General features: G+C 37.8%; 2 protein-coding genes across 2 annotated transcripts in view; both read right to left on the reverse strand.

The window, feature by feature from the left end:
• LOC149286065 (polyubiquitin-C-like) overlaps window positions 1-13,420 on the reverse strand; it is a 172,494-nt gene that overhangs the window by 57,929 nt on the left and 101,145 nt on the right. The gene's annotated exons all lie outside the window — the stretch shown is intronic.
• LOC149286066 (transient receptor potential cation channel subfamily V member 2-like) overlaps window positions 1-13,420 on the reverse strand; it is a 35,337-nt gene that overhangs the window by 9,739 nt on the left and 12,178 nt on the right. The window contains exons 6-14 of the mRNA XM_089494352.1: window positions 11,759-11,935; window positions 11,026-11,184; window positions 9,790-9,885; window positions 8,186-8,256; window positions 7,525-7,690; window positions 6,344-6,410; window positions 5,728-6,026; window positions 3,109-3,236; window positions 2,702-2,811 (exon numbers count right to left, since the gene is read on the reverse strand). Coding sequence (XP_089350478.1) covers window positions 2,702-2,811; window positions 3,109-3,236; window positions 5,728-6,026; window positions 6,344-6,410; window positions 7,525-7,690; window positions 8,186-8,256; window positions 9,790-9,885; window positions 11,026-11,184; window positions 11,759-11,935 — 1,273 coding nt within the window. The remainder of the gene's footprint in view (window positions 1-2,701; window positions 2,812-3,108; window positions 3,237-5,727; window positions 6,027-6,343; window positions 6,411-7,524; window positions 7,691-8,185; window positions 8,257-9,789; window positions 9,886-11,025; window positions 11,185-11,758; window positions 11,936-13,420) is intronic.

Below are 13,420 nucleotides of genomic sequence, written 5' to 3' on the forward strand. Positions count from 1 at the left end.
TGTATTTACACCCCAGGTGGCCCTAGGACTAGGCTATTTGTGCCCTCCACCAGCATGCTAAATATATATTTAAAAAAAAATGCAAAGGCTTTGTTGGTGGGGAATATGTGGATTATATATGAACGAAGATTGGTGAGACATGGTTGGAGATAGGGGAAATGGGTAGTGTATTTGTCATTGTATTTTTCAGTTTTTGTTCACTCTGTGCCCTTAAAAATGGCAACACAAGAACATATCTAGCATTCTGTACAAAAACTCAACTCCAAGTACAGCAACCCGTGATTGGTGTCAATCAACATATGGTAGCTTTACATGATGGAATATAATTTACACATATAAACACTACATACCAGCTGTTCAGCAGTTTAAATATTGACTTTGTCTTCAACATATATTATAAGATTGGTAAGCACTTTGACGGGTGAGACCTCCATACTCACAATGTGGGAAATCTTAATAAGATTCTGTTTTGCATGTTCTAAATTAAAGCAAACAAGAATAAGTTAGAATGGCTGAATGTTAGGAACTTGGCTGCATGCCTTTCTACAGTAGCAATATAACTGTAGTGCAAAGGGTCCCAACATCTTTGTCCATGCAGTAACTTTCTCGTGTTGTAGTCTAGCAGAAGGGCATACGACATCTGTTTGTATGTAGGCTAGGACAATTATAGTACATTCCAGGCAACCCTAGGTGTTGGTTTACAAAATGTTATTAGCCTTTTTGGGCCAGAAGTAAAGGTAGAAATGAATTGAGCATCCTTTAATATGGGCAGAGCATAGGATGAAGTGAGTGGAATTATCATTAAGCTATAGTACCTACAAAAAGCTGAGTTTATCACATGCCAAATCCAGCCCATTTTTTACACTCTCTGTTTCTGTAAAAGATTCTAACACATTTAACATCTCTTTTAACCCTAGTAATATGAAATGGACCATATATAATTATTGGTATAGGCAATAGTCAAAGATATGTAATCATTGTTCATAAATAAATGATTATTAAGATATATTAATATGTTTCAATGATAGGCTTCAAGGTTTCCTTGACCTTAAAATATGGAATGAAGGATTTGCTGAACAGGCATTCTATAGATAGGATAGAAGCTTGCTAATGCATGGTATAGTTGTAACTCTAAAAGGGCATTACAGTATGCGTACAGCCACCACCTAAAATAGGGTTTCGACATGTAAAGATCTTAGTGAGCATGTTTACCCAATTAGGTGAAGACCAATAGACTGACAAGACTGACATCATTATTCAAACTGTGTATATAAGTTAAGGCCTTGGAGAAGCATAGGAGGAGAGGTAGAGGGGAGATGTACTTGCCATCCACGGACTCTTCTCGTCCCAACACTCCCTCCCTCCATCCTCAGGAATGCATAGGACAGATGTCATGAACTTGTTTTATATTATTTTTGTTATCTACTTTTCATATTCTTCTTCTATTTTTGTTCGTATTAAATGTTTTACCTTTGTTTGCATCTAAGTGACTCTGCCTATTTTTGACGCACATACATTTATATGTGATCCAATTATTTGAAGTTTGTATTGGCCGTATACATTTTATTACAGTTTCCTCAACAGTCAGTTCTACAAAAAATGTATGATGTTATGTTCTGAGTGTCATTGTATTTTTTTATTTTTGTTTGTACATTTAGGGAAGCTTGGTACACTCGACGTTATTGATATTTTGTTCTCTACTTTTTTTAAATGCTTAAAAATAGTCATACTGGTAAACATGCTAACACAGATGTAATGTAATCATAATAAGAAATAATTTGCTTTCTATGGTTTGATTACACAAACATTTACATTTATATAGTCACTGAATATGAAGGATTTTTTGTGATGAGATGCTGGCTCCAAATACATGTCATTTTGGCAAATGCAGACTAAGAGATGAAATTCGAGCTTTTTTTTTAGCTCATCTTGTTATATCCTTTCTCAACATCTGTAGGGCTTGTGGCCCCAGAATTTAAGGGTACTTCTTCCTCTTCTCTTGCTTTTTCCTGAGCTTTAGTAACCCAGTGACTCCATCCTAAAAAAACCCAGAACATATTAAATCCTACAAAAAATTGAATATATTAAAATAGTTCTGTTAGACAACATTTCCATTAGGTGTTATTTCTTCCCTAGTAAAATTCACATTTTATTCTGGTATTTCACTCTGTGCAATTATACTTCAAGCTTATACTAGCTGCAGACTAGTGTAATAAAATTATTGATACAAGGTATAATAGTAAAAAAAATATTTACACAGTTTCCTTCTGCACAAAGCGTCAAAGTGCTTAAAATGTATTTTTATGTGTTATGAAAACCTTTACATTGGGACCTATTTGTATCATTGAACACCTATACCAAAGCGAAAATGAAATGTTTTTGGTGACTGGACCATTCCATTGGTTGCTATGGTAATAAATCCACTGTTAAAAACTGCACCAGTATTATTCTTTATACCCTCATTAAATCAAGCATCAGCTTGGCAAATTATATATATATTATATCCCATAAGCACATTGTTAGGGTCAGTAAAGCTGGGTGGCGTTTAAAGCGTAAAAGTGTGTGACTGCACCTTCCCTCTGTGCCTAGCAAAATTAATTTTTTTTGCAGGAAGTGAGAAGCTACCAATAGTGTTGGGGCTGCCTGATGGTGTTGTGTGCAGGGAGCATGTCAGCATGTGCATTATTTCAAAAGAACATACCTTTAGGGCGTTTGTAAACTGAGTTTACTTTTGCTTTTTCAGTATCTCCAGGTTCCTCATTAAGGTTTGATGGAATTTTATCCATGGATTCCCAAAGCATTTCCTCTACTCTTTAGAGACATAAAAACAGACGTTTCATGCACAGTGAATTCATGTTTCATTCAGTAGGAGGCTCTAAAAGTTGCTAAAAATGAGTAGCAAAATGTGAGGTTAATCCAGAATTTCTCAGAATCCTTATAAACATAAGAAAGTTCATATCGTTTGGTAAGCACTACGACATATTTAGATATCCACTATTACCTTAGTGAAACTGATTTAAAACAAATACATTATGACATAGAGTGATAAGTAACAAAGCAATGCTGAAAGCTGGAACTCTGAGGCCACTCCTTGTGTACTGTTCTTACCTGAAGAACCATCTCTTATCAGGCTTTCCTTCAGGGGTTTTACCCACAGTAAGCCAAAGTCCAGATTTCCACTTCTTCCTTAGGGACTGGGGTAAGAACCTCTCTATGTCCAAGATGGTGGCTGCTCTCTGTAAATTAAAATCAGTTGAGGTATTACAATGCAATACACACAGGCCCTTACTCTCAACACATACTACACAATAAAACAGGATTTAATATATTAACTTAACCATGGAAATGTTTACATTTACAACAAAAAATGTTAGTCAACTTCACCTGTCATGAGCAAAACAATATCAAAAGTCAGAGACTGCTTACGTTGCTAAGTTCTGTTCTTTTTCCATTTTATCTCAGTTGTTACATATCACTTTTTGTAATATGTTTATTATTATGTCCAAGAAGTCGCTTTTTAGAGAAATCATAAACATACAGGGTTTCAGCCTGTATTTCTTAAAGCCACTAATGTACAGCTGTCTCTATACGTGTCCTTTGAAGTGGTTGGTGAACCAGCATCTCACTTTTATAGATGGACCTGCCTGTTTCAACTTAGATACATCCTATATTCATGTGATTAGATCATGAGAACCTGCACCTCTTAGAGGTTCAGTTGACACTGAACCTCGTTATACTGGGCACAGATTGTGTTTGTGGTCCATCACTGTAATATTTAAGATGACACAAACTTTGTGGCACTTTGGTGGAAATAAGTGTGTAGTCATGACATAAATGGCTATTTTAATTACAAGAGAGTACTTCATCTGTTTTGTTGTTCCTTGAGTTACAAGCTCCCGCACATACATCTACTGCATAACTGTTATTCTAGAGTATTTAACTGTAGATAAACACATGCTCATTTACACAGGCTCATTTACAGCAATAAGGTGGTTATGCATTCATGACAGGCACATGGCTGAGTTTTGCCCTATATAAAACATGGCTTTGGCAGTTGTAACCAGTTGGAGAAAAACTATTACGGATTTTACAGTTAGGAAAAGCTACAACTCGAGTGCACTACCCCCTCTGTGGTCCTGTTTTACTCCACTTCTGCCTGGTTATAGCAACCAATCGGTTGCAGGAACCATTCTCACTCAAATCAATGGAAGCACTTTTTGCGCATGTGTCTTGTTAGCTCATGTTAGCCAACAATGGAGGTGACTGGTGGTGAGTATAGCGCACATGCTCTTTGATGAGCAGGTGATAGCGATTGGATAAAGAGGTAACTGCATGGGAGGGATTTATGCATTTGCAATGGAGAAGAGTACACAGTTTTCATATGCATTAAAGTGCACATGATGGCTCAAGTGTCCCTTTAACTTGTGCTATTAGTGGATTAATCAAAAGACATTTTGTCCTCAGGAGCTGGGAGCAGACCATATAGTTAAGACATTTCTTTCTTCCTGTCCACTGACTCCATTCATAAAGCGAAGTATTTGATTGCTTAAGGAAGATGGTTTTCTAATTGTCTTGGGGCAAACTAAAGCCTGAATATGTTGTTTGTAGTTTTTTCCTTCTTACAGAATCTAAAAAAAGGCATTAGTGGTATGCATAAAAGTAATCCAGGTGTTTAAAATATTTAGATTATAAGAGCGCTCTCTTTTAACAAGTGTTGAGAAACCACATGACCTCTTTAACTAGACCTAAGTCAACAGCACTTTATGTGGTACTTTTTTTATTAGTGTGTACTGTAATAATAAAATTAACTAACCAAAATGAAATGCAGAATTTATATCTCACACTGGAAAGAACAATAACAGAAGCTGTAGTTGGATAATATTATTCAGCCAACATGTCGTGGAATCTATGGAATACCTTTTTATGGATACCAAATAACTGGTTATAACACAGTGCAAAAATATATATGTACCCAGTACGGGACTATACCAGATTATCTGACCCCACATATTGATTGAAAATATCTCAGCATCTTCTGACACCAATAGTGATTTAATAACCGTTAATATTAATAGCACTGTATAGCGAGACATCCAAAACATCGCTCAGAAGCCAGTAAGAAATTCCGTTCTCTTGTGCGTGGTTTTGCGGCTTTTGCTTTGTAATATCCCCCTGTCTAGAATCATCTCGTGGCTGCAATTTAGCTTCCTTCCCCCTGCCGTGACTACATTTTGTGTTTTTTACAGCAGGAGCAACAGCAAAAATTTGCCACAATATGTTCATTTGATATATTTTGTACTCTTTCAGGAAACCCACCAACGGTACATAAAGAGTGGTGCACGGGGGACTGCCAGGACCCCCAAAATTCTTTGAATACGAAGGGCCATATGTTGCTGGTAGTGCCTTAAATACATTATCAAACATTTTATTACATACAAATGCATATAATCAAGTGTTACATCTGCAAGTTTAATAACATGTGAATAGGTGAGAACTCTGAAAGGAAAGCTTAGCTCCACCAACTCCCGAGGCCAATTTTCCCCACTCAATGCCCCAATTTAATAGACTCCTTGATACTGCTCATAGTGAATCAAATGTCATATGCTTAAGGAGGTGTAGACCTCTGCGTAATCATGCTTGAAAAGTTTCCAGAAATTGATTTATTTAGTAAAACAACAGATTTTGCAGGCCAGGCCCAGCATGTCATGTTATTCCACTGTAACCCACCTGCAGCTTCCATATGCTCTTGCTCTCATTGGAAACCTTGTTGACTGTCTCACTCATTAAGGCAATGAGCATATTCAGAAGAAGGATGTAGGTAAGAACCACATACAGAATGAGGAGGAACATGAAGAAGTGCTTGAATTTTAGGTTCTCATTAAATTCCAGGTCCCCCATGCCAATTGTAAACTTGAAGAGCTCCAAAGAGGCGATATATAGCCCATCATAAGATACACCTTCTTTTTTTTCGGCTTCAGTGCCGTTTCCGGCTTCTTGAGGAGATTCCCCAGCAAGGGTTACCAGAGCTGCAGGAGAAAAAGTACATTAATGCTAAATAAACCATGGAAATTATTTAAGGTATAGAGCTTAATTGGCTTTAATAGAACTGAAGAATGCATGGCTTGCAATTCAATGACCTTTCTATATCAGGGCATCAGATTATCAGGGGCAGAATCTAGATAATGGCTGCTAAAAAGGCTACAATGGAAACAATTGCAGAAGGCAATTGATTTGGTTTTATAGAAACTAATATAAGCTTTGACCATGCCTGTATAAGATTATATTAATTTGCATGTGTGAACTATATACCGTACTTTCCAATAGGATTTAAAAAAAAAATTACCTGCTGCAAAGCCAAAAAGGAAGACTAGGTACACAAACACAAAGCGAATCATGTCTCTAAGTATGGTCTGGAAAAGAAAAATTACATGAAATAGACATAAGTGATATTATAAACCCTTGAAAACATTTTTCTAGAGATTGCTTCAGATGATGTGGTTTATAGTAAATAAGAAACTAAGTGCTAAAACTGCATATACATTACAGGATTATTTTGACCAATATCTAAAATGTGTGGAACATACCAGATCCTACCAGGATCCAGGCCCTCATCCAGGGCCGGCCCAAGGCAAAATGCCGCCTGGGGCGAATTTTTAAATGCCGCCCCCCCCTTATCTACCCTTCCTCTCCCTCCGTCCCTGCCGCCTCCCCCTATTATCTACCCTTCCTACCCCCCCCCCGTACTTACCTTTCAGCAGTCCTGCGGCGAGTCTCCCTGTTCGGTCTCGGTGCCGGCTTGTAATGCTGAGCGCCGGAAATTCTGCCGGCACTCAGCATTACAAGCCGGCACCGAGACCGAACAGGGAGACTCGCCGCAGAGGAGAGAGAGGGGCGCCGAGCGGGTACTGACAGCTTGGTAAGCGAAAACCACTCGGCACCCCTTTCTCTCTCTTTCGCTTTAAAAAAAAAAAAAAAAAAAAAAGGTCTTCAAAAGTGCCGTCTGGAGCGGTTGCCCCACTCGGCTCCATTGTCGGGCCGGCCCTGCCCTCATCTCTACATTTTAATGTATTTCTTCTGGTAGAGCAGCATGATCTGTACCACCAGTAGCTTCTTGGATAATAAGTATCCCCTAACACATGAACCAATGAGGCCACTAGATAAAACCAGCCATAATAGGCAAGAGAGTGGCCTGTATTTGAACTATAAAGTAAGTTGGCACCTCTGGAACTTTGTGAGATTGAAGCAGCTAAATCCTGAAAGTCCCGCTACCTGGAGCCTAAACCAAAAGGGAACGTGATTGTTCCTCATTATATAGTATAATTATTGGAAATGTTTCTTCCACAAGAGTGAAAGGTTCTCCACTTATTTCAGTATAGTACATAACCACATGGTAATGACCATTACATATGCCTTGACAGACGTGCTCTAACTTCATCTTATAATACCCAAAAAATGTGAAACCATACAAAATGAATAAAAAATATTAACTTATAAAATGAACAATTGATATGAGAATAATCCTACCTTCTGTATCATCACACTGTATATCCCAGTCATCTGGAAGCCACGAGTGTAATATAAAATATTCACCCATCCAATGACCAGGGCAAAAACCAGAAGGGTCACATATGCCTCATTCCCCGCAAGATACATGATGCCACTGCACAGTAGTATAACAGCCTGAAGAAAACTAAGAGACGGTTTTACAAAGTTATGCTGAGAACAGTATTTTATTGTTATTGCCGTGGTGATAACTCTACATATTAAAATGCTCCTATAATGCAATACTTTGCTTACAAATGCCATAAAATGTGGGCTACAAGAACAAAAGATGGATATAGAATATTACAGATAATATGCTACATACACACGTACAACAACAGGTTAAAACTGCACTAAAAGTAATAACAAATGCAACAAAGACTTATTGAGGTATTTTGTCGTGTCCTACATAATACTAACCTAACATTTGCCAGATTATATTTTAAATTTTTTTATTTTGATTATGACATTATAGCTCTAGTTCAAAAAAAGTTATAGTTTTAAGATTTTTAGCTGTATGTTATGTATGAAATTTGCCATACCCAAAACCCAAGCGGCAAAATAATATAATAAAAACATTCCACAGACGTCATTTAGTCTTGTTATTTGCATCCCATTAGCTCATAAAATATCTGAAACTTACAAAAGAAATTCAAAATAACCATCCATCATAATGATCTGTAGCGAGGGGCGTCGCTTCCAGAAGTAAATAATCTGCAGAGAACATAAACAATAATGCAATCATTTATTCATAATAACCAGATAAATACAAACCATATTATATGAAATATTACTTTAACAATATAGCATAAAAAATGTATGAAAAATAACTTGCAAGCTGGTTGGAGATAATTATGACAACAAATTTCACCATGTTTACATTTAAATATGGCTTTGGGCAGTACAAAGTAACATCTTAATAATCTAATGGAACAGCAGCCTCATTATTATTTAAAGAATATGTTTCCATAGATTTGTGTTATTGCTGCTGGAAAGATTCAATGTGCTTTCTCACTATAATCATCTAATTAGATATAATTTACAGAATGCAGCTTCCACAGACATAAAATGAATATGATTAATACCATATTAAAATTAATGATTGACAGCCCCTCCCCTGGAATATAAGGAAAAGGAGAAAAAGACTGCTGGCCCAGGTCAGGTCACGGGGAGGTCAGGATAACGTTGGCCATTATTGGATAGTGGGGCGCAACATTGTTGCATGCTAGGGTTTAAAAGTTGAGGACAAAGGCACTCATACTTCTTTTCCTGCCTGGAGCCTAAGGTCAGGCACTGTCCCACCAGTGCCTGACCTCCCCTTCTACTGTATTGTGATGTTTCATTATGCATGAGTTTGGTTCTGTTTTTCTATGGTTTTTTTTAGTCACCGCGCGGAAGATCCCCACGCCCCTTTTTTTTGGTCAGCATGGAAGTGGTAGCATCTGGAAGCTGCGCCCGAATGGGCTTGGGGAGGCGGGTCCAGCGTGGGGCTGATGGCACCTGCTGGGCCAGAACTCTTGTTATTATGTGGTTTGGAACCGCTTGCTGGGGTTAGGCCATTGATTATAGGGGAAACTGTTAATAAAGCTGTGGCCAATGCCCTTACCCACACCAGTGATTCATGTCTTTATTTATGGCGAGTGGGTCAAGGTGTTGGATTCGGTCTTCAGGAGCATTTGGGCCTAAGCAGTCAAGATATGCAGCAAATGACATATGACTCATTTAATGTGAGACATTCTTGCATATTACACATTGAGTGTATAGCTGACGTTATCTTAAATGTTTCAATATTTTTTTCGAAGAAGGGAAAATGAGAATATGGCACATAGATTATTCTTAATAAATGACGAGTTCCATATTTTCCACATTACACAAGTTAATAGTCTAAAATAAAGAAAGCTGGAGAAATGAAACAGAAATAAAAATGGGACTGGTCTGTTGGACCCAGTGAGGTGGTTACTATGTAAGCAGCCAAGAGCTCTTCATAAATTCTGTGTTTCTTACTTTATGGATTATTACCTTTTTCATCACTTGTACTGGAGTTTGGATACATAGTTGGCAAAGTGAAAAGGAGGGCAGCAATGTATGCTGGACAAGGGGGGTCTATGCATTGGTCACAGAGCAGATGAGTATATTTAAATGTACACATTTTTAAATAGCCCCACTTTTGCATTTAGATATAAGGATTCCAACTGTGGAGTAAAAGAATGCTGCCTGCGGGCTGTATGTTCTACTGGCCTACCTTACCTGGCATATTAGGATGTAGACTCCACCAAGCATGATTATAATTTCCCCAATCACACGAAATGTGTCCTTTGGTGTCCCTTCCAGTGGGAATGGTGGCTGAGGAGACAGTGTAGAATTAGTACCCTCTAATTAAAAAACATTACTTCTGAGGTACTGTAAAAGTCAGAAAAAATGCATCTGTTGGTATTCATGGCATGTTTTTTCACTATTGAGACTATTTTCCAGTGGCAATAATAATATACTCTAGCCATCTTTATATCAGATTTTTCAGTTTTCCTCAAAAAGATTTTATAATTTTGTATGCAAGATAACATACATGCCCCAGTTCTCAGCTTTTCTGATTTAAAACAGTAAAACAATCTGTCGAACATTTCATATGGACAAGGAAGCAAACTGACTTGCTATTTCACAAAAAAAGCCTAGCTTTTGCAATCGCAAACATAAGCAAACACAACCTGCTTACACTCAACTGCTGGAAAACATCAAAAGGAGATATATTAGGAAAGTGAAAGTCGATTAAATGTACTTTTGTACATGAAAAACAATGGAAAGATGCCTCTGCTGGAGTTATCAGTCTCAGTGATATATCCTGGCTTAGCCACCCAGGGCAGCAGGTCCAGGGGGGTGGCAGTCCATCTGGTACAAAACCAGAAGATAGATTGCCCTCTTAGGTGATCATGTTCTCCGGTGTCCTGTTGCTCAATGATCTCCCCAACCATCCTATTCACACTATGGAAGCTTTGCCAACTCAGCACAATCTCTATGGACTTCTTTAAAATGTGCTGGCAACATATAAGATACAGTGTGCCAGGATATGACTTTATTATTGTTTATTATTATTGTACCTTTGACACCAACCATGGAGAAAGAGGTGACCTTGGGTGCTGCCCTAGGTCTGGCCTAGGGCAGCCCCAAAGTTAAATATATTACTGATCAGTCTGCCATGTATACACCGATTAAAGTAGTATATATATATATATATATATGTTTATATACTATAGATATATAATAATAGAGATATTAACTCCCCAGACTCCACTTAGTGGTTCAACCCTGGGCAGGCCAGTGGTACATTAGCATTTTCAGCAGGTTAGTGTGCTAGTAGCATGGATCCAGGATAAGTACTAGCAGGGTTTGATATCAAAAACTTTCAGTATGGTAGGAAAACATTACAAGTTTATAGTACTAGAAAGAAACATGAGGAAGCCCCAAAGCCAGTGCCATTGGCACTCTTACCTGTCCAGTAAGGGGTCTATTATAAGCCGTCACTGTGAATATAATCATGTAAGCAAAGTAGAATAAGGTCTTCAGATAAAATATTTTGCTAGCAAATGTGTCCCATTTATTCTCAAGCAAATGATTTATTGGTTCCAGGAGTATCATTTTATGTCGATTCTGCAAAGAAAATGCACACATAAAAATAGCTTTTGATGGAAACAATGCCTTTTTTTAAAAGTTAGAATTGTAAAATCTTGTGACGTGAAATGCCTTCATTTTCTAAAACGTGTAAAAATGTACGGGCTCTACTGTAGCTCAAAGATTTCCCTGATACCTGTGAGGTCCAAAAATTTTTTTAAGATTTCCTTAATACTTTATTCTGTATCATAATCTGTCTGAATTACAAAAATCCATCAAGAGGTAAACATCAAAGGACAGTTAGTCTGGGCTCTTATGAACACAAGCAGCATTAACCATTGATGGCTATGTAATTCTGTAATTTTAGAAGAAGAGCAATGGATTAATTTTATTTAGTTTACATTTTGTTAATAATTTATAAATGCAACTATATGCGGTTTATTTGCAGAGTATCATGACTTCCAGTGACCATGCTGTGATGCACACACTCAGCATTATGATCTTTAATGCTGATCTTTAATTATGATCTTTAAAAAGAGGGACATTTGTGTCCAAAAGAGGGACTATCCCTCCTAATAAGGAACACTTGGGAGTAAATTAAAGGTATACTTACATTTGCATTGCTTTTAAATACAATTGTTTCCAAAACTGAATCAGGTTCATGTGTATCCACATCCGACAAGTCATACAGAGAAGTGTGCACTGGGCCATAGGTCCATTCTGTGAATTTTCTAGAAAGAAATCTATACTCGGGGCTGGTAGCTTCTCTATGAAGGATGTGTTTGAACAACTGAAAAACAGTGATAATATATTTCCAAGCAATGTAATAGCAGACTCAAAATATAATATTTCGTTTGCTTAGCCTATTAAAGAAACACAGCAATTATTGATATAAACATATTATATGCATGCACAGGCCTTGACAGAAAAAGGAACAACCAGATTTGTGTGATCTTTCTTCTGTCCTGCAGATGGCGTGGAAATACAGCATTTCCACATTGAAGTATTCAGAACAGAGAAAAGCCCTGGAATTGAGCTTTGATGAAAGGGCTACATGACTTAGAATGGTAAAGGCAATAAATCCTCAAATATATCATGGGGGTAGTTGTATATTCAATAACAGCCCTGGCAGTAAGGACTGATAATAAGACTATATATATTAACATACAGAACACAGGTTTGGGTTCTTCAAATGTGGGCTAAAGTCTTGAGTGGCACATGAAAGAGGAGCTTGAAAGTGAGGTCATGCTTGGCTATAGAATGGTGCCAGCCCTCTTTCAAGAATTTGCACAAGGGATTGTCCCTCTTTTTCTCTTTCTGGTTAATCTAAGTGTCTTTGGTGCGGGTCCTTAAGGTCTGACATCAGTGCAGGAATTTGCTGTCCAAGGTACAGCTAACTTGTGTGGCACTAGCAAAGTAGAGAAGTGCATAACTCTCCATGGATCAGGAACATGGGGGGGGTAATGTGGCTAATGTGCAGGAAGCCACCCAGCAAATTTTCCTATGTCAGCACTCTCAAGGAACGCATATCATAATTTTTAAGGAATACATTCTCTGAACCAGTTCAGGCTACCAATTTGGTGACAAGTTCTTTAATAAAATTATCTGTGTTTTCATAAACACTGTGACCATTATAATCTAGCAAGCCTCTGATTCTTTATTACATAGAGATTAATGACATTTAAGCAAACTGAGTATGTATTTAAGGGCCAGTTTAATGTCCCGGGAGCCGTTACATAGAATAATGCGTATTAAAGTACCGTATTTGCTCGATTATAAGACGACCCTGATTATAAGACGACCCCCCAAAATCTGAATATTAACTTAGGAAAAAAAGAAAAAGCCTGAATATAAGACGACCCTAAAGGAAAAAAGTTTTACCAGTAAATGCTAATTCATGTAAACTATTTTTTTAAATAAAAGCTATGATTGAGAAAAATATTTTTTTTGTTTTTATTTCCTTGTATTTTCCAACCTGTCCCCCAGTTACGCACATCTGCCCCCAGGCTTGCCACACCAATATGGCACTGTGGCCCATGATATGCCTTGTAACCCCCTATATGCCACTGTGCCCCATGGTATGCCTTTTGACCCCCTATGTGCCACTCTGCCTCCAGAAATGCCTTATACCCCTATATGCCACTCTGGCATTTAGGGGGTTAAAAGGCATATTATGGGGCAGAGTGGCATATAGGGAGGTATAAGGCATTTCAGGAGGCAGAGTGCTCTATTAAATGCCCCCTTAACGCCACTCTGCCTCCTGAAATGCCTTATA

Source organism: Sceloporus occidentalis, unplaced genomic scaffold, assembly GCF_023333645.1.
Source record: "Sceloporus occidentalis isolate IW3139 unplaced genomic scaffold, rSceOcc1.0.p SCAF_72, whole genome shotgun sequence".
Taxonomy (NCBI): Eukaryota; Metazoa; Chordata; class Lepidosauria; order Squamata; family Phrynosomatidae; genus Sceloporus; species Sceloporus occidentalis.